The sequence below is a fragment of the Equus caballus genome, chromosome 8 (genome assembly GCF_041296265.1).
Source record: "Equus caballus isolate H_3958 breed thoroughbred chromosome 8, TB-T2T, whole genome shotgun sequence".
Taxonomy (NCBI): Eukaryota; Metazoa; Chordata; class Mammalia; order Perissodactyla; family Equidae; genus Equus; species Equus caballus.
This window is the reverse complement of record NC_091691.1, coordinates 101561954-101582041: the sequence shown is the minus strand read 5'-3', so window position 1 is coordinate 101582041 and position 20088 is coordinate 101561954. Positions and strand designations below refer to the sequence as shown.

Below are 20088 nucleotides of genomic sequence, written 5' to 3'. Positions count from 1 at the left end.
ATTGTTATGACAAAGTTGGGAACAACTACACAAAAGAACAGGAACTAGGGGGTGGTCCGGTGGTGTAGTGTTTCGGTTGGTGCACTCTACTTCAGTGGCCTGGGGTAGGTGGGTTCGGATCCCAGGCATGGACTCTCACACTGTTCATCAAGCCACGCTGTGGTGGCATCCCACATACAAAGTAGAGGAAGACTGGCATGGATGTTGACTCAGGGACAATCTTCCTGAAGCAAAAAGGGGAAGACTGGCAACAGATGTTAGCTCAGGGCCAATCTTCCTCACCAAACAAACAAACAAACAAACAAACCACCCAAAACAAGAACAAGAACTACCACTGCTGGTAACCTGGCACACATTCAGCAAGTGTGTGTGATCTGGCTGGAAGACTACGTCCATGTTTTGCAGGACTATCTGAAATCAGAGCCTATGTTATGTAAGGAGATAGAGGGTTCTACTTCTTTAGACAGGAAAAACAAAAGAAAAAAGAGCAGAGCTCCAGAAAGTCTTGCAGAGTTTGGCAAAGAATTAGTATAAATACTCAAATCTTCACATGAGAGACATTTACTATTTTAATATGTTGATAATCCAACACATACAATTAAGTAGATTGAGTTGAACTTTATGAAAAATTACAATAAAAGGTAATTTTATTATAATAAGTAAAGGTTGAGATAACATAAACCTTTTGAGTCTGCACTGCTCTGTAACTCTGCACTCCCACCTGCACAGCAATCCTGACACCAGATGCAGCCTCCCAGCGCGCCACCCAGCGCAGGCTGAGCTGACAGGGGCCTCCTGCCCTGGAGCAGACAGCCCCACGGCCACGTCTCACCGCCTGTGCCCTGGAAAGCGCGGCGGCAGCCAGCGTGTAGGCTGCCACAGGAGAAGCTGTGCTGCACAGAGCACCCATCCGAGTTGGGACGGGCACACGAGGGCGGCAGGCAGTGGCTGTGCTGGGAAAGGGCAGGGCGGTGGTTGACCCGGGAGGCCTGGAGCGGAGCACGTGAGGAAGCCAGCTGGGTGGCGGGAGGCAAGGCGTGGGGTCCTGGAGGTCCAGTGGGATGAGAGCGGACGTGAGTGGGGCTCTGCGCACAAGGCCCTCTCATGTCCATGGCCTCATCCCAGGTCAAGGGCAGCACCTCCCGGGAAGCGGCACTGCGCACATCGAGGCAGCCCTGGTTTCAGAGGCCATGCTCCATACCTTGATGCCTGCGTTCCGCAGCATCTCCAGTGTGGGCCTCACATCGGCCTGCAGCTGGTCTTCCACCCCCGTGAGGCACAGCAGCTCCATCTCCCGCTCCAGGCTCTCCACCACTGCGGCCACCTTGAGCGTCCTGTCGTGGACACTCAGCTTGGCCTGACTGTACCGGCTCTGAGGACAGAGACGAGGCTGTGATTTATGCACTCAGGACTTACTGAGGACATGAAAATTGGCAACATTAAAGAAATCATGAGTTTCTGCTTCTGTGGACACTCCTTTCCCAGCAGGCTGGGAAGTGGGTGGTACAGGGGAGGGTGGAAGACTAATTCCCAATGATCCTGGGAGCAAGGCTGCTCTGCTTATGGGCTGTGGTGACACGACCTTGCAACGTCACACAAGCAGTAAGAACTCGTTAATGAGAACACCAGTGCCTTACCAGGGCTGGGATGTCCATGAGGGTGGAGAGACAGGGAGTCTGCTCACCTCGAAATCCTGGTACTGCTCTTCTGTGAGCGCCCTCTTCGCGACCACGAGGGTGCGCAGACCTTCGCGGGCCATGTTTCCACACTGGAAAAGGAAATGCTGCTCACATGTGGCCCCTAGCCCTGAGTATGACAGGGACAGAGGCCCCTATGGTACTCGTCACTACCACTCTCTGTGCTGACGACCATCCCCTGCTAATTTACCCTGCCAATTCCTAAGTCCACCACGTGCAGGCACAAGAGATGAGCCGGAGTGTGGCTGACTGAACCACAGCTCCCTGGCTACCTCCTCCCCTCGCCCTGCCCTCACTGAGGCAGCGGCAGGCACGGGAGGCAACAGCAGAGGGAACCCTGAGAGACCCTCATCTCACAGACACGCCACCAGACTAACCCTGACCCGACAATGTCTCTGCTCTTCCTGAGCTCTGAGGAGGAGCAGCAAAGGGACACAATGGAGGTGGAGTCACTGCACGGCTCTCCAGATGACAGGCATAGGTCTTCTCCACCTCAAATCAGGCTTTTCAAAAACAGCGTCAAAAGCACTTAACTAACACTGCCCTGATCTTGGTGTTGACATCAGGCTGCAGGTGGGAACAAGGGAGGAGGAGATGCTGAGTGGTGGCGGATGGGAGGAGACAAGACTTGGAAGGCAGGAAGGCCCCACGTGGCAGTGTAGTGGATAAGAGGACGTGGAAGGTCACACATGGCAGCGTAGTGGTAAGAGGACGTGGAAGGTCTTATGTGGCAGCTTAGTGGGTAAGAGGACGTGGAAGGTCTCACGTGGCAGCGTAGTGGGCAAGAGGACGTGGAAGGACTCAAGTGGCAGCATAGTGGGCAAGAGGACGTGGAAGGTCTCAAGTGGCAGTGTAGTGGGTAAGAGGATGTGTAAGGTTTCACGTGGCAGTGTAGTGGGTAAGAGGACGTGGAAGGTCTCACGTGTCAGCGTAGTGGGTAAGAGGACGTGGAAGGTCTCAAGTGGCAGTGTAGTGGGTAAGAGGATGTGTAAGGTTTCACGTGGCAATGTAGTGGGTAAGAGGACGTGGAAGGTCTCACGTGTCAGCGTAGTGGGTAAGAGGATGTGTAAGGTTTCACGTGGCAGTGTAGTGGGTAAGAGGACGTGGAAGGTCTCACATGTCAGTGTAGTGGGTAAGATGACGTGGAAGGTCTCACGTGGCAGCATAGTGTAAGAAGATGTGCAAGTTCTCACGTGGCACCGTAGTGGGTAAGAGGAGAGATGGCCCCACGTGGCATGTCGTGGGAAAGAGGAGCTGAAGAGGAGGTGAGAGCTTTGTAAGCAGCACTATGCTTGCTCTCTCTGAATGTTGTCACAGCAGCCACTCCAGCTCAGGTGGGCAGCTCCACCTGTGACTTTTCAGAATTTTGCACGTGTCCCTCTTAGCATCCACAATCTCATTTCAGAGAATGGGTTTTTATGAAAAATAAAATTTAGAAAACAATATGATGGGGGCCGCCTAGTGGCACAGTAGTTGGGTTTGTGCACTCTGCTTTGGCGGCCTGGGGTTTGTAGGTTTGGATCCTGGGTGTGGACCTAGGACTGCTCATCGAGCCACACTGTGGTGGCCCCACATAAAACAGAGGAAGACTGGCACACATGTTAGCTCAGGGACAATCTTCCTCAAGCAGAAAGAGGGAGGGTGGCAACAGATGTTAGCTCAGGGTCAACCTTCCTCATGAAAAGAAAAAAAAAATAAAAAACACTATGATGAAGGCTAAGCTACACCAGGTTTTGAAGCTGTGTCTACACATCAAGAGTACTAGAACCAGCCAAACCTTATCTAGGCCACTCTCGGCTCCTCTAAGAGCTGCTGCTCACAAAGCCCTTCACCTCTTTATAGTGGACTCCCTCTCAAACTTCAAACTTTGAGGAACTATTTCAAATTTTGACAACGTTTTTAAAGCTCCACACACCAGCATGGTTAGACTGTTTTTGGCATGTGTGGCTGATAACATAGAGAACCTTGGAAATTCATGGTCGCTCACGGCCCAGCTGGCTCTCAGCAGGCCTACCGGTCATGAGGGACACATCCTCGGGTGGGGTCCAGCAGAGGTGGAGCTGGACCACAACGTGCTTTGCCACCAACACCAGGGACAGGAAGGGGCTTCCGGAGGTATTTTTAGGAAACATCAACAGGCAGAGGACTCTAAATCATAGCTAGAGAGCAGCCAATGTACATTTAAAAATGTAAAGCTGACAATGTGGTCATGCGTTTAAGCAAATACATCCCAAACAAATTAATCAGCTACTTTTATTTAATGAGAAGAAAATCAAATATTAGTAACTTGGGTCTGCAATGTTACCACAGAATATTCAGAGTTGCACGGCAGGAAGAGGAGGATGGGGTTCCCTAATTAGGGCTGTCTGCAAGCCCTGCTGTGACGTCCTGCATGCGTGCATGGAAGCACAGATGCTAGCTCTGTGGGCAGCCACATGAGCCAGACAGACGGGCAGAGCTATGGCTACTGAGGGGACTGTGACTTCGAGAGTCTGACCTTCTGTGCATTTAGAACCAGAGATGTGACTGGAAATCCCGCATCGCCCAGGGACAAGCACGCACACTGCTTGATAAACAGTCCAGACACAACTTTGCAAGGATGCTCTGCCCTGCCCTGTCATCTTCCATCGTCTCTTCAGGGCAAAAGTGAGTGTTTCCAGACAACTGCATCTTCCTCTAGGTGGGGTATTCATTTCTAAGAAAGCTCATTTACTACACTTGGTGATAAGATGTCAAAATCTGCAGGCAAATACAAAGTATAAACTATTCAGCTTTTTTGAAATTCCTTTCTAATCCATCCAGTTGATGAGATCTGATGCTTACTGTTAAACACACAGGATGTGGACCCAGCAGGAAGTGCTGGCTGAGAGATCTCAGCTTGTGTGCCTCCACCTCAGACACTCTTTGGGACCAGGATTCCCGGGGTAGGTGGGGTGAAGATCACCGTGCCTTCCCCTCCCCAGTTCTAACTCCTTGTTTCATTTATATTTACACATCTGGGGTGGAACAGCAAGTCTGCATTTAGAGGGAAGGAGGCCAACTGTCTCAAGAGCTCTACTGTCCAGGACCTGGTTATTACAAGTCTGTGCATAGTGGACATTCTTACACAGCAGGCTTCATAAAACTTGCCCTTTCTGTTGTATGATGACTAAAAAAGGTTGGTGTTTTCTGTTGTTAACATTTGGAGAACACAAGTTTTAATATTTGGAGAATTCAATTTGGGGAGCTTGCCTGAGACGGAACACCCGACTGTAAACTCAGGCCCTGAGAACCTGCTAGGTTTTCTAGTAAAGTGAAAGGTTTTCAGACTATAATAGTATTACAACAAAGATGTGAGTGGAGGATCAAAAGATTTATCCATGGGAAGAAAATACAATGTTGAGAAGATAAACGATTTTTAATAAAGTTATCTTTGTGTAAAACAATCTGACATTTTCTGTCTGTCGCAAGACATTTATTGATTTGGCCTCATAAAGCTAAATAAATTAAGCAAGTATTTTATAATTAATTGCACATGATTATGACCAAAGTAATTTTTATGGCATTTTACTGTCTTCAGGGAGTCTCATTTATTCATTCCCCTGATTAAATCTAAGTGCCTGAGGAGCTATTGATTCCTAGCGCCAATACCATCATGGACACGGGGTGTGGTCCCCGCACTGAGAGACTGTCTCGGGGCCACGGTGGGAGAGATCACAGGGAAAGGGCTGTGTTTATAGCTGCAATGGCTTAGGTTTCCTTTAAGCCCAACTCTTTATTAACACATAAAACTAAACAACAAATCACATCACCTCATGAGGCTAAATACAAACCCTATTTGTGTAGGGAGGATTTGATGAAGCATAGGGTTGGTTATATTTTTATCTTATTTTCTATTTTTACAATGAATCCTATGTACAAATTAGATTACAATTCTAATTAAAATCTCTTTGTATATAATTTAGGTTAAAATAAATATATTAAATATAGCTTTGGTCACATACACAGTATTATTTCATAATTTTTTAGTGAATGATTAGTAATGCCTTCTATTTTTTCACTAATATAAGTGAAACATTCTTCATAAGAACCTACTTGTATACATCTACATGCATTCACACAAAACCCCAAGATAGGAGCTGTTTATAACAAAAGTAAACTATTTATAATTAAATAACTCCTATCTTCTCTACTTTATGAAACTGACAAGAACTGCAATCATTTAAGATAATGTGGTGGAAAACAATATGATCTGGGCAGCCTACCAATGTCTGCTTTGAAATTTGCTTCTCGATTTATCCCAGTGATACAGGGTCTGCAAGTTGGGGAGAGGATACTGTCTTTCCATCACTGCTTACTGCATCTCATAGAGACATTTCTGCACAACGGTTAGACAGCTCATTACCTCCTCCTCCAGCCAGTCGTTATACTGGACGATGGTGGACATGGCCACATCAGCGCCTTTCATGTAGAATGTGATTTCTGCCGTGGACTCGTCCTGTAACGGAATAAAAATGAACACAGACATGTTCAGGCCACACTGCTCCTCAAAATAGCGGCTGCTCTAATAGAAACGCACCAGAAGAAGAAACTCGCCGTGGATGTGAGAACGCCTTTGTGGTGACCTCCCAAATACTTTCTGTGCAAGTCCACGTCCTCTCTAGATGCTCACGCAATCAAGAACGGAGACCATAACTGTACATTTCCAGACGCTGTGCTGACGTTTGTGAAATAAAATTTGCTAATGGATACATGTCTTGGACTGAAGGTAAACATTAATCCTTTCAAATTTTCATGGTTTGATTGAATAAGCTTCCTTGTTTAGCCAACCTCCAAGATCTATTTTTGGTATTTGCTAAAAAAATTTAATAGGGGTATATTTTAGCACCTTTATGGTCACAAATCATTCTTAGGTAAGTTCTCTACATGCTACCGCTGTTGAAAACAAAACAAAGCAAAATAGCTTTAGCTAGCCTCAAAAATTAATTAATAAATAACACCTTTTACTTCTGCCCTGGTCATCGTAGGAGAGGGAGCCACACTAACGTCTCAGGTAAATTATTAGCTTAGATTTTATTTTAAAGAAACTATAACAAGCACGAAGCATTTGAATGCATACTGGAAAAGAACTGTCTTCCAGCCAGCGTGGCAGGCTCGCAGCAGCCCTGGGGAGCACTGAGCTCATGGGGAAACAAGCTGAGCATGTACCCTGACGATGACGCCCATGCGTTTGCTCTCCGACGTGAAGGGAAACATCTGCAGGACGCAGTAGGTCAGGATCTGGCCCCCGGGCGTCCTCAGCTGCATGGAGGTGAGGTCTCTGTTGACGAGGGTGAGGCCGACGCTCTCCGTCCACTGCACCAGGGCCACCTGGGGGAGATCAGCAACAGGCCAGCAGTCAGAAAGCTCATCAGGACTCGGTCAATTCACAAAACCTCCTGCGCTGAGCACATTTTTGCTTTTGGGGCACTTTTGCATAACGTCTTTGCACATAAACGATACGCAGTAGGACGGAGTCCCCCGGTCGTACCTCCTGAGACAAAGACCATTCCTGATCATACTTTTGTTGCAATTTGTTTACTACCCAGGGTAAAACCTAGATGGAGCCCACACAGCTGGTGCTGCAGGGCTCAGGGCTGGGGCAGGAGCTGAGCTATACCGCCTTCAGGTTCTTTCCACCCGATTCTAGGAACACCCTGCAGGAGTGGGCAATTTGAATCCCTCATGTTTACCTGATCTTTTTCTAAAATCAGAGATTAAACCGCTGACTGATTAACTCCACAGTTAATGTGTCCACACACAATCTTTGAATATTTAAAGGAGGAAAAACAGTGAAGACAAAGGCAGGCCTGGCTTCTAAGCCAACCCCACCAGTTGGTGCTCTGTGACAAGGTCCTTCGTCTCACTGGAGCTCACCTGCCTCTTCTGCCAAGTGGAACATGTCTTTGCAAACTGTTCTAAAGCTGAAATGATTCGAGTAAACACCCCAGCATACGGCAGGCACTCCAGAATAGACGCTATTCTTATTTGTGATTATTTATCATTAAAATGTGAAAAGTCTAAGTGGAAGAATAATTTTTAAAGTTATTAATTTATGAATTTTTTTATAACTGTTTCCCAAAAATAAGTTCAGTTTGCCTTTAAAAGTGACCTCAAGACAAGAAATTCACTAGTTGCAACATGACAGACCCACGCACTGTGCAGTTACGGAGCATCACACAGCAGGAACACACTGTCCGTGACCCGGCACGCTACTAGAGAAGGCGAGAGACTTTGTCCCACAGCCGCCGACACCACCGCACTCCCCACCGGCTCCCCGCGCCTCTGCTGACGCCTTGCCTTCAGCTTCCTTCCCCTCCTAAGCTTTCAGCATTTTACCCAGGCTTTCCAGAAATCAAATCATTCACAAGCATTTCAAATTCGGTCTGGTGTGCAGGAAGTTACTGTTGGATCCTAGTGTCTTCTGAAACTCGCATGAGAGACTGTAATAAAATCCTCGCAGCCCCAGGTTCTGAGGTCAGATTGCTCAGGTCAGAACCTGGGACTGCCACGAGTGAACCACATGCCCTGGGCGAAGGCGGCCCCGGCCCCGGCTTCCTCGTCTACAGAACGGCGAGGACGAGGCTACCTCACAGGGGTACTGTGGGGGCGAAACCACTCGGCAGAATGTTCAGCACATTTAACTATCGACTCAATGTTAGGATTCTATCCTTCATCCTCGCTCAGAGAAGCCATTTAACATGCCCTCTTAGGCAGACCAAGAATCACTTTTAAAATGAGGTTTTCTAAGGAATTTCCCACAAGCCCAACTACAGAGAAATGCCAGTAAGATTTCCAAACGTCTGTGGTTGTGGACCTGTTTGCACTGTTTAATGCTCTGAACCCCACCCGCGCGTGCTTGGGTGGGACGGGACTGTCTAAGGACAAGAAGGTAGAAAAATTACAGTGCAACAACTCCTAGGACCACAGAGGTGCTCTGGGTGTGGGGACGTTCTGGGACACAGTGGGGGTCTGTTTAAAGTCACTGTGCCTGGGGCAGGTGTGCCCTCCCGATGCCGTGCCCACACTGCAGAGGCTGGCGCGCCTCAGGGCGTGTTCTGAAGAACTGTGCCGTGGCCACCACTGAGTCCTTCCAGACGGGGTGACTACTTCCCAGACATTTTTTAAGATCTCATAAAGGAGCTAAATAGACAAGCGGGACTATTGTTTTAGGAGAGTAAAGACACATACTTATTTACATAGTTTTAAATTATAACTTCATTTTATTCTGTATGTAGTCAATGCATCAGAACTCACCTTTTATAAATTTCTGATATTTTAAAAAGTTTACATAGTAGAGGTAGCCTGTGACGAATGGAGCGGAATAATTTCAGAAAAGCAGGATTGAGAGTGAAATTATAATAATGATCCTATATTTTTGGTTACTTCAGTCACAAAGTCAGAAGAACCTTCCCATGAAGAAGGCACAAGGATGAGGGATCAGACCACCTTTCTCCACCTGGCTCCGCATCTGAACACAGAAACAGAAGATGGCTGAGGTGCTGTTTCTGTCTCCTGTTCTAGATAAACAGAGCGAGGTTGGTCCACCGTGTGCAGGATCGCGTGTGAGCACTGGGGCTGTTTCCACTGCTGGAGACCTGAGAGCCTTCATGGAGGCACCTCCAGCAGAGAGAGGGTGATGGCCCTCCAGCTGGTCTCCCCTCACCCCACTGCCTCTGCCTTCCTGGTGGTGTCGTCTGACGGCACTCCTCACATCCCACTGCCCACATCTGTCCGGCAACCCTGTCACTGGACACAATTCGACGGTCTGCTTTCTGAGGTAGGCATGGTTATGTGCAGTGCGCAAACTTTTCCTTGGCCCCAACTTATCATGTAGAAATACAAATTTCATTTAAATTAATAAAATCATCCAGTTAGCCGATTTATAAATTCAGGACTGCAAAATGCTACATATTAGATTCCAATTGTGAGATTTAACTGTACAGAATTATTATCATTTTGCTATGACCACCACCATGAAATGAGCTCTGATATCAAAGAGAAGAGCAGCGTCCACTCTCATTAATGAGCCTGCAGATAAGGTGTTGGCACAGACAGCCTGGGTCGTGGGAGGCCTGCTCTCGGCCTGCAGTGCTGGCGGGAGAACCACACTGGGGGGAAAAGTTCTGACCTGCCGCTGCCCGAGGGGGCAGGTGCACTGAGAGATTAAAGGCGTCCTGACATAGGAAGTCCCTGCTTGGTGCCTAAAACCACAGATCAAATTTGACCATGTGCCCAGCAGGCTGGAGCACTGAATTTAGAGAGAAGACGGAACACACAACAAGAGCAGACAGCAGGCCCGGATTTCTTCTTCCTTGGGCTGCTGGGACCGTGCTCTGAGCACTGCAGCTGGGAGTCTCAGACTGTACCAGGAGGCGGCTGGGGTCCCACCTCCACAAACCCAGAGTTCCTCTCTCCCACATGTGACTCATGCTTCTACCCTCTTTGTGGGAATTAAATGACATGAGAAAATTTTTACTTTTGTCTATTTTAACTATCTCAGTAAGATCTCTGTGCTCCCTTTCTAGAAGATAAATCATACAAATAGTAACAAATTAAATACTCAATGTTTGTCAAATACTGTGAGAAACTGCTGCTAGAAATTCTTTGCTTGCGGTTTTCACATTTTGTTAGAAAACAGTGACAGAGCTGCCCCTGAAGATGCCTCGAGGTGGCTCACAGAGCCAGGACGGTGTGCTGTCCCTTCCCGGTTACAACTGTAACCAAAGACTAACAGGGGTGCAGAGGTCTGTGAGTCCTTCGAGTGGATATCAAACCTGAGGTGGTCTTGGGGACCCCCAACTTGCAGCTGGTGTCTGAAGTGAGCCCTGCACTGACCACGCCCAGAATATGTGTCTATCAACCGCCAGCAAACCCCTCTGCTTTGAGCCTCCCCACCAAGGCCAGGGTGCCAGGTCAGCTCAGGAGGGGGAAATCCTGCCCTGGGCAGAGAAGGAAAAAGTCGTGTGAGAGACACCTGCACGTTACTTGGCATCGCCTTGGGGAAAGAGTAAAGGAAGACAACCTTTGATTAGACTGGGATTTTTCACTGCTTTTTAAAAACAGTTAAAGTATCTCTTATTCTGGAAAGGAGCCCAGTGGCTGAATCAGGGTGACCCAGGAGGCAGCGTCAGAGAAAGCACGCCACACCCTGCAGAACTGAGGGAGGAAAGGAAGTTCCTCCCACATAGCGAAGACTAAGGGGAGATCCAAGTGTTCGCACATCTGGAGGTTCCAATACAGGAGATGGACAGAATACCCTAATCCCTCCGGCGGTGTGGCAGCCAAGGGGCAGAGGCCACAGCGAGGCTGCCCGAGGTGGCGGACGCTCCCTCCGCAGGTGCTGAGAGGAGGGCGATGCTCACTGCGGCCGGCCGGCTGCGCTGTTTGGAGGTGGCATCACCACAGCTGCCTCCCTCCCACGCCTTTCTCAACACCCCCACCCCTCGATGAGCTCCCAAGCAACAGTCAGTGTCTCCATGAGACCAGTGAGTGCTGACGGCTCTGGGGCTGGGTGAACCCCGCCAAAGTCCTGACCCACATGCCCAAAATGGCTTTGTTCTACCCTAAGTCCTGGGTGGTTTGTTTGCAGCAAGAGCAACCTGTCGACATTCCTGCTTCTGGAGCTGTGTGTTAGGCTGGAGGTTAGACGCGATTACGTTTCTGAGGACACTTACCACCCTAGGATCCCATAAGCTGTTAAATGTTAAACAGTGAGTCATCGTGGAGCTCCAATTAGAACTCTCCGGCTTTCCAGCGTTGTTACTAAGATACTGAAGTACACCGAGATTCTAAAATCATGCTACCGATAATACAGTACTATAATTTAGAGCATCAGCAATATGCTGTAAATTATAGTACTAAAAAAGGCATATGGACGTCAAGAGAAACGAGAACACATCTGGGGAGTGAGGCAAATGAACAATGCTGCACCACCACTTCAAACGGAGATGAAAGTGAGACTCTACACGCATTTCTGCTATGAACTCCTCTATAAGCTGCAAATGACCCAGTCCTCCCACAGCTAATTTCCAGTTTACACTGTTACACTTTGACCTGTAGATTGTATCCTTCTGCGAACACTGTCATCTCATGTGTGCCTGCCGCCAGCAGGACTTCGGCGTTCTCTATTTGGTGACTCATATCTGTTTACTGTTTAGTTTAGGCTTTGTTTCACAACCCTTTTGAGGTAGCAGCTTATAACAAAAATCAGTGTCGCTTCTTATACCTACCCAGCATCCCAAACAATTGTTTTTGATCACTAATCATTTTGAGGATTAACCTCTATATGATGCCAACCAGAAGAAAGAGTATTCAACATTTTTAGTCTGTGGGTGGTAAACATGATGTAATCTACACAGAATTCGAAATCTATTACAATGTACACCTGAAAGTCATATCATGTTATAATCCAATGTCACTGCAATTAAAAAAAATTTTTTTTTAAAAGAGAAAGAAAAATTTTCACAAGCTAGATGCTTTAATTATTGTTCCCATGTAAGTTGCTTGGTGTTGGGCAGAATTCTTTTTGATACTATTAAATTAAACATTTCTGGGACAGGTCTGTAAACAAACAGACACCAAGGATGGATGTGGGCATGTGGCACTTCAGCTACTCGAGGCTGACTTCCCTCAACATGCCACAGCGGACACATGGCTATGTGCAAGGAGCTGAACAGGAGGGTCTCCTGGTTTGGCGCTGTACCACCTTGTCTCAGAGTGCAGCGGGAACAAATGAAACCCAGGCAGAATTCAGGAACTTCTCTCTACATATTTGAAATATATTAGTGGTGTTCTTTCTAGAAGGCTCTAAGAAATAATTTACATCTAGTGGTATTAAATGTAGAAATTAAAGGAAAGAAAATTTCAAAGGCATTGACAGTTTGACTATTTTCTTTCTAAAGATGCTTATACAATTAAAATATATATACTTTTAAAAACCATGTAAGTCCCTTACTAAACAGCATCAGCAGAAAGTGTGAAGATTCTTCCAGTGATCAGAGCAGGGAGTTAGGAGTTTATGCGTTGGCAGCCAAATATTCCACATGAAGCCTGCATATACTGATCCAGTGAAAACAACCGACTTCAGAATCCCGCTGTGCTAGGAGGATGAGGGTGTGGCTTCCAGGCACAGGAGACACAATTATGGAGACGGACAACAGCTAGCCGAGTGTGCAAATGGACTTAGAACAAAACCTTGCCTGACGCACCCTGAGCCTCTGCAATCCCAGGTCTGCGTTTAGGGCTGTCTCGGTGAGTCCCAGCTGCTGCCCTCTCCCCAGCACTCAGAAGGAACTCAGAAGGTTCCGCTGACCACCTGACTAAGGTGCTGCTGTCCTGGATCCCTGTCCCTTTCTCCTTTAAATCTACCCGCTCTTTTCCTTTCTGGCACTCACTACAATTTACATCCACACGTCTATGTGTCTGTTTCTTGGTCTCTTTCCCCACTCGCACCTCCAGCAGCTCTAGGACCTCAGAGCCCTACTGTGCTGACTGCTGTATACTCAGGAACCTGCACAACGAAACACTTCTTGAATAAAGGAGAACTAATAATCTCATTTAAAGTGATTTACAAGTGGAAAGTTGAACGGGATACCTAAGACATAAGTGCGATATAAATGGAAGACTTTTTGAACACCATCTTGTACGAGGCACTCTCCTGGATCCTGGGAAGAGCCAGCCCAGTGTAATGGGGCTTTGGGTCTAAGAACCCCGTCTCTCTCCCTGGAGCACACTAGCTCACCTCTATACCATTTCTTTACATACAAGATGCCAGCCTGCTATTTTTAAGGGATTATACAGTCGCTATTCATACCTATTTCTGGTGATGTATTTTTCAAATCTCTTGCTAACATTTAAATTGAGCTGTTTTCTCATTATTGAGAATTCTTTATATATTTTGGTTACCAGCCATTTTTCAGATATCTATTTTACAAACATATTCCACAAATCTGTGACTTGTTTTCATTTTCTTAATAATGTCTTTTGAAGAAAATATGATTTTTACCCTTACATCCAATTTTTTCTTTCATAATTTGTGCTGTTTGCATCTATGAAACTGTTGCCTAACTCAAGGCTATAAAGATTTTCTATGTTTTCTTCCAGAAATTTTACCTGTTTAGGTTTTCCCTTAGGTCTGTGACCAATCTGAGTTAGTTTTGTATATGGTGAGAGATGCTGGCTGATGCTCTTTCTGCATGTGGCCGTCCTCTTGTTCTGGGCATCATTTACTGAGGATCATCCTTTCTGCATTGGATTTCCTTGGCATCTTTATAAAAACATCAGTTGACACCTTGGTAACACAAAGGCTCCCAGTCCATGAATCCTAAATGCACTTCTCACACACAGACCTTCTTTGACTTTTCTTCTCTGCCTTATACTTTTCAGCACACAAACTCTATATGTGTTTTGTTAGATCTATCCTTAAGTATTTCATGGGGTTTTTTGTGCTTTCTAAACAGTACATTTTGAAATTTCAACTTCTAGCTGCACATTGCTAGTATATAAAAATAAAAGTAATTTTTAAATATGGACATCATAATGTGCAATCTTGGTATATTAACTTATTCAATCTTACTACTCTTTGGTTAGACAGTCATACCAGTTTTATTTCTTTCTCTCCCATGTGTATGCCTTCTGTTTCTCCTTTTGTTCTGGCTGGGAACTCTGGTACCATCCTGAACAGGTGTGGTGAGAGAGGACATCCCTGCCTTGTTCCAAACGCTAGAAGGAACTTGTCCAGTTTTTCTCTATTACGTATCATGTTAACTGTAGGATTTTTCATAAATGCTCCTTATTAGTTTGAAGAAATGCTCTTTTATTCTAAGTTTACTGAGTTTTTCTCAGGAATCGATGTTTGATTTAGTCAAGTGTTTTTTCTCCCTGAAGCTACTGAAATGATCATATGGGTCTACCCCTTTGGTCTGTCCATAAAGTAAATTACACTGATTGATTTACAACTGCTGCACCAACCTTGTATTTCTGGGATAAGCCCCACTTGATCATGATGTATTACCCTTTTTATATATTGTTGGGTTTTATCTGCCTACATTTTACAACAGATTTTTGCGTCTATGTTCATAAGTGATTCTGGTTTGCCATTTTCTTTTAATGCCTTTGTCTAATTTTGGTATCAGTTTAATACTGGCATTATAAAGTGAGCTGAGAAGTGTTTCTTCCCCTTTTATTTTTTGGAAGAGTTTGTATAGAATTGGTATTTTATCCTCTTAAATGTTTGGTAGAATTCACCACTAAAGCCACTGGGCCTGGAGATTCTTTGTGGGAAGGTTTTTAGCTACCGGTCCAGTTTCTTTACTACAAATAGGACCCGAGATGCTTTTGGGATATTTCAGTGACTATTAGAGAGCTGGCCTGGGGGAAGATCTGAAATCACGGATATATATAAACATATAACCCTATTCCCCTTTGTGAGTAAACCAAGACCTGAAGTGGTTAAGTGGCTTCTGAAACTAGAAACTACTGACTCCTGGCCCAGTGCCCCTCACGGGCTTTTTTGTGCTGGTAAAGTGTAGATTCATAAAATAGACTAATGTGAAGATGTATCCTACTGCTTAAAGTATTAAACAACGTCTATTTCAATATAAACATTTACTGAAAATTTATAATACAAATTAACTGTTTTTAAAACAAACCAGTTATTTAGGACTAATATAACAAATTGGCAAAGAATTTTTAATTCTGCAGGTTCTGCTTCAGTAGGTTTGGGAGAAATCCAGATCTCAGAGGGTTTAACAACTCCTCAGGGGCGGCCCCATGGCCAGGTGGTTGAGTTTGCGGTTCCGTTTCAGCGGCCCAGAGTGTCACCGGTTTGGATCCTGGATGTGGACACAGTAATGCTCATCAGGCCACGCTGAGGTGCCATCCCGCATAAGCACAGCCAGAAGCACTCACAACCAGAGTACACAACTATGTACTGGGGGGCTGTGGGGACAAGTAGAAGAAGAAGAAAAAAAGAAGATTGGCAACAGATGTTAGCTCAGGTGCCAATCTTTAAAACAACAACAACAACAAAAAACTCCCCAGGTGTTTCTGAAGGGTGGCCAGGGTTGACAATTACTTGAACAGTCATTCTGGCTTAAAAACAAAACAGAACAACTTTCCTTGCTCTTGAATGGGACAGAGTTTTCAATATAGCAGGTGGTGTTGATAGATAATAAAGTTACTGAATCATGTCTTTTTATTGGGACAACTTATTGAGGTCTCATGAATTCTAATAGTTCTGCAGATGATTCTTTCGGTTTTCTAGACACAGTCATATCATGTGTAAGTGTTAATTTTATCTCCTTTTGACTTTTTCTGACATATTATCTGGGATAGAACTTCCAGGACAATACAAAACGGCATTGGCGCTAGCCCACATCCTTGCTTTATTCTTCACTTGGGAGCGACTGTAGAGTTTCTTTGGTATGATGGTATTGATTTAAGACTGGTATTCTATTTTGATTTTACTCTCATTGGATTTTTGGGGGTAGTTTATTTTGATCAGAAATGCGTACTGAAGTTTTAACTTTAGTGCCTTTTTAAAAAGTCTCTAATGGATATGAGATTATCATGTGACTTCCAACTTATAGATATAAAGCCATATTAATATATTTTCCGCTATTGAATCATTCTTGCATTTCCAGGATAAATGCTACTTAGTTATAATCTTTCAATATACCATAAGTTTGATTTCTTGGCATTATGTTTTAGGATTCCTGTATCTCTGTTCATAAGATTCACCTGTAAATTTCTTTTTTATCATACATATATTTGTGTTATCTTGGTCAGATTTAAGAATTTAGGATTAAGCTGGCTTCATAAAATGATTTAGAAGGCTTTGGAATTTTTTCCTTGTTCCAGAAAAGTTTTTATAGTGTGGAATTTACTTGTGGCTCAAAAGAATTGACCTATAAAACTGTCTGTCCAAAGCTGTTTTTGATAACTTTCTGAGTTTCTTTTCTGTCTACTCAGGATCTACGTGTTCCCTGAGATGCCACTTTGCTAATTTATATTTTTCCTGAATATAGTTAATGAGGTTTTCAGAAATATTAGCATTTAGACTGTTTAAAATTCTTGTAAAATCTTAAGCCTATTTGTCTATTCTAACTTCATATGCATAATTTTATATGTATATACTTACTTTGCATTCACTGTTTTGTATTATTTACTATTTTTGCCAATTGTTTTTCTATTTTATTTACCCTACAAAGGATCGGCTTTTGAATTAATTACCCTCTCAATGACTACTTTGTATGTTTTCGTTTATTCTTTCTCTCTTTTTCCTACTTTCCTTTGGTTTCGTCTTTTTCTTCCAAACTTTTTAGTTGGATGCCAAGTTCATTTACTCCTTTTCTTCTTACTGATGCACACAGCCTCTGCGTCAGTGTGAAAGGCTCTCGCTAATGTGCCAGTGGATTTCGGCAGAGCCTCTGTCTGCCGCCACTGCTGCGGGCTGACCGTGTCGGGGAGGCGGTGCTGCGAGAGGCTGCTCCATGTTCCCGTGGAGACCGCTTTTGACCTCTGGCCTCTCCGGACCACGGCCTCTCTCAGGTCGTGATTCTCTGTGCTGGGTCTGACTGCACACTGTATGTGGCTGCCACTAGGACATGCACAGAAAGAAGGCTGCGGAGCAGTGGGTGGAGAGTGTTAGATGTCACCTCGGAATTTCTCAGGAGCAGCTGGGACACTGCTGCTTGCTTTCCCCTGGGGCACGGCCCCCAGTCATGAGGAAGGGGCAGAGGGGGTGCGTGTCTTTTCCCATCCCCCTTCCACGCTGTTGGTGACGGCACAGGCCCCTAAGAATGTGCTCCTCCTGCATCACTGCAGCCTATAGCCTTGGAGATATCTTACTGGTTCTTCAGTAAGAGAGTTTCCAGAGTTACTGCTTGATTTTACTTGGTTAGGCAATTCTGTCAGTATTTGAATAAGACACGGGGGAGCAGTTTATCAAACACTCCTGTGTGCAGCCGTGTTCACAGGGAGCTGCTGCCTGGCATTGTAGTAAGACAAAATCCCGAGAGATTTTTCTCTGAAATGTAAAAGACAACCCAGAATTTAAAGGCTTAATACATTTCAAATGACTATTTCTCTGACTACTGAGCTTTTAGAAATTTCTAATAATGTGGTTATTAATAATACAAAGGTAAAAATAATTAAAATGTGAATGTGAATTAAAAGTGGGAGCCTGAGCTAAGTCTCACCCACAGGCCACTTAGTAACACACTTATGTAATCTTTGGCATCGGAAATTTATTCACACATTCACAGTTCTCCATGTGAAGTAATGAGTACAGGAAACTATTTCCAAGAGTTTTATCATATGAGAGGAAATATAATACAGGGCAAGATTTTATTATTAATTTTTCTCTACAATTCCATTATTCAGAAATTTCTCTGCTATTATTCATGAAAAGCTTGGAAGAAATTCCCTTTATCATACTAGCAATTACATACACATATCTGCCAACTATACTCCAGTGGTACATTTTTTACCATGTACTTTATTAATCATAATTTGATCATTGACATGTCTTCATTTTCGACTGTGGTATTACCATCATTGCTATAATTTAAGAGAATTATAAACATAAATGCAATCTGATCGCCTGGAAAAACTGTCAATCAATACTCAAGGCAGGTTGTGCAGCAGGCATTCTCTCCTGCTCCTGTGGGTCCCAGAGGAGGGCTTACGTCACCAACAGGGATCTGCTCCCCACAAACATATTGACGAAACACCACAATTAGTCCTGCTTCAATAAGCACACACAATAAAATGAATTTAAAACTACAGCACACCACATATATTAAAGCTTACTTCAATAAACCCAAAAGCAATGCTATTAGGGATGTAACCTTCTTCTATTTCAAAATAATCAGCTTGCAGTTTGTCATAATTTTAGCTGATTCTTGTAAATACATGACCGAGCAAGGAGATAAGATCTACACCCTGAAATGATATTTAAATATAGAATTCCCTACATGAGAGGATGTGGCTGCAGAGGGGAGAAGGATATTTCTAATAAACAGCTGGTTTACAGGAGTGAGCAGTTATTAAAAGTTATGGCCAATCAATCTTTGGGGACCTAAAGAGGCCAGAGGTCCTCCAGGTTGTGTCGTCCTGTGCCTTGATGGTTCGAGTTGATGACCTTTGCTCTCAGGCTCTGCCTCCTGAGCTCACATCCACCCAATACTGTTCACGGCACGAGCAGTCTCAGCTCTCTGCAACTGCACTGGACACACGACACCCACAGAGGCTGCAGCCTAATTCTGTCGAGAATTTCCAGGGAACATTTAATGTTTGCCAAGCTGGAGTTTGCTATGCGGAGGCTGCACGAGCAGTCTCAGCTCTCTGCAACTGCACTGGACACACGACAACCACAGAGGCTGCAGCCTAATTCTGTCGAGAATTTCCAGGGAACATTTAATGTTTGCTAAGCTGGAGTTTGCTATGCGGAGGCTGTAAGACAAAGTGACAGGCAAGCGAAATTTTCTACTCTCCTAGAGCAAATGAAATATTGACCACTCATCATAAGCAGCAGCAGCTGGGGCACACGCAGGCTCCACATCACGGATGAGGTCAGTTATCTACTCTTTGACATCACTGCCACGTGCTGCACCGTCAGTGTCACCAAACACCACTCGATGACACATCACTGCAAGTATTTAATGACTACACCTCACAGAACCTGTACGGATTTAAAATGAATTGCCCCGGAATTCCACTCTCTGATAATAGACATTCATTTGTGCACAAGCATAGGTAAGGTAAATGAGAACGCAGACAGCCCACACTGCAAAGACTGGCAACTGCGATCTCAGAGACTCCAAAACCAGGACGCTCTACTTAATAAATTACAGGCTTCTACAGACTAAGATGACACAAGAGCCACAAAGAGATCATCAGAGTCTAGCGTTGAGGCAGAATGTAGAAGACCAGGGAAGTCCCTCAGCGATCCTGCTGCTTTCTGACCATCTATGCTGTGAGAGGTCGAAGCCGAGGTCAAACAGAAAACGCCAAAGGAGCCATTTCTCGGAACAAAGCTCCAGGGTGCAATATTCTAAGCACTTTATTCAATAAAAAGTGCTTTTAACACGGCACTTTGGTGACCGGGAAACACCGCGCTCGCCCGTCAGCCCCACTGCAGCCGCGTTCGCTCGGCTGAAGAGCGAGCCGGCGAGACGGCCCCCGGCTCCAGGGCTCCGCAGCCGCGGCGCCAGCAGAGCTCTCTGAAGATCACGACGACGTCCATTCTCTCCATTCTCAGATTTAAAATATCTGTTTTTTATTTTTTCAAGGTTTTTATTTTTCATTTTTAAAGGGATTTTTTAAAGGTTATTTAATGTTCTGCCACTTTTAATCACTGTCCAATTTC

At 45.0% G+C, this 20088-nt stretch overlaps 1 protein-coding gene across 22 annotated transcripts in view; it reads right to left on the bottom strand.

The window, feature by feature from the left end:
• The window catches only part of ATP9B (ATPase phospholipid transporting 9B (putative)), a 287141-nt gene that overhangs the window by 35228 nt on the left and 231825 nt on the right, over positions 1-20088 (bottom strand). For all 22 annotated transcript variants that reach the window (XM_023648016.2, XM_023648017.2, XM_023648021.2 and 19 more), the window contains 4 exons: positions 6885-7046; positions 6082-6174; positions 1685-1768; positions 1202-1372 (listed from right to left, as the gene is read on the bottom strand). In XM_023648016.2, coding sequence (XP_023503784.1) covers positions 1202-1372; positions 1685-1768; positions 6082-6174; positions 6885-7046 — 510 coding nt within the window. The remainder of the gene's footprint in view (positions 1-1201; positions 1373-1684; positions 1769-6081; positions 6175-6884; positions 7047-20088) is intronic.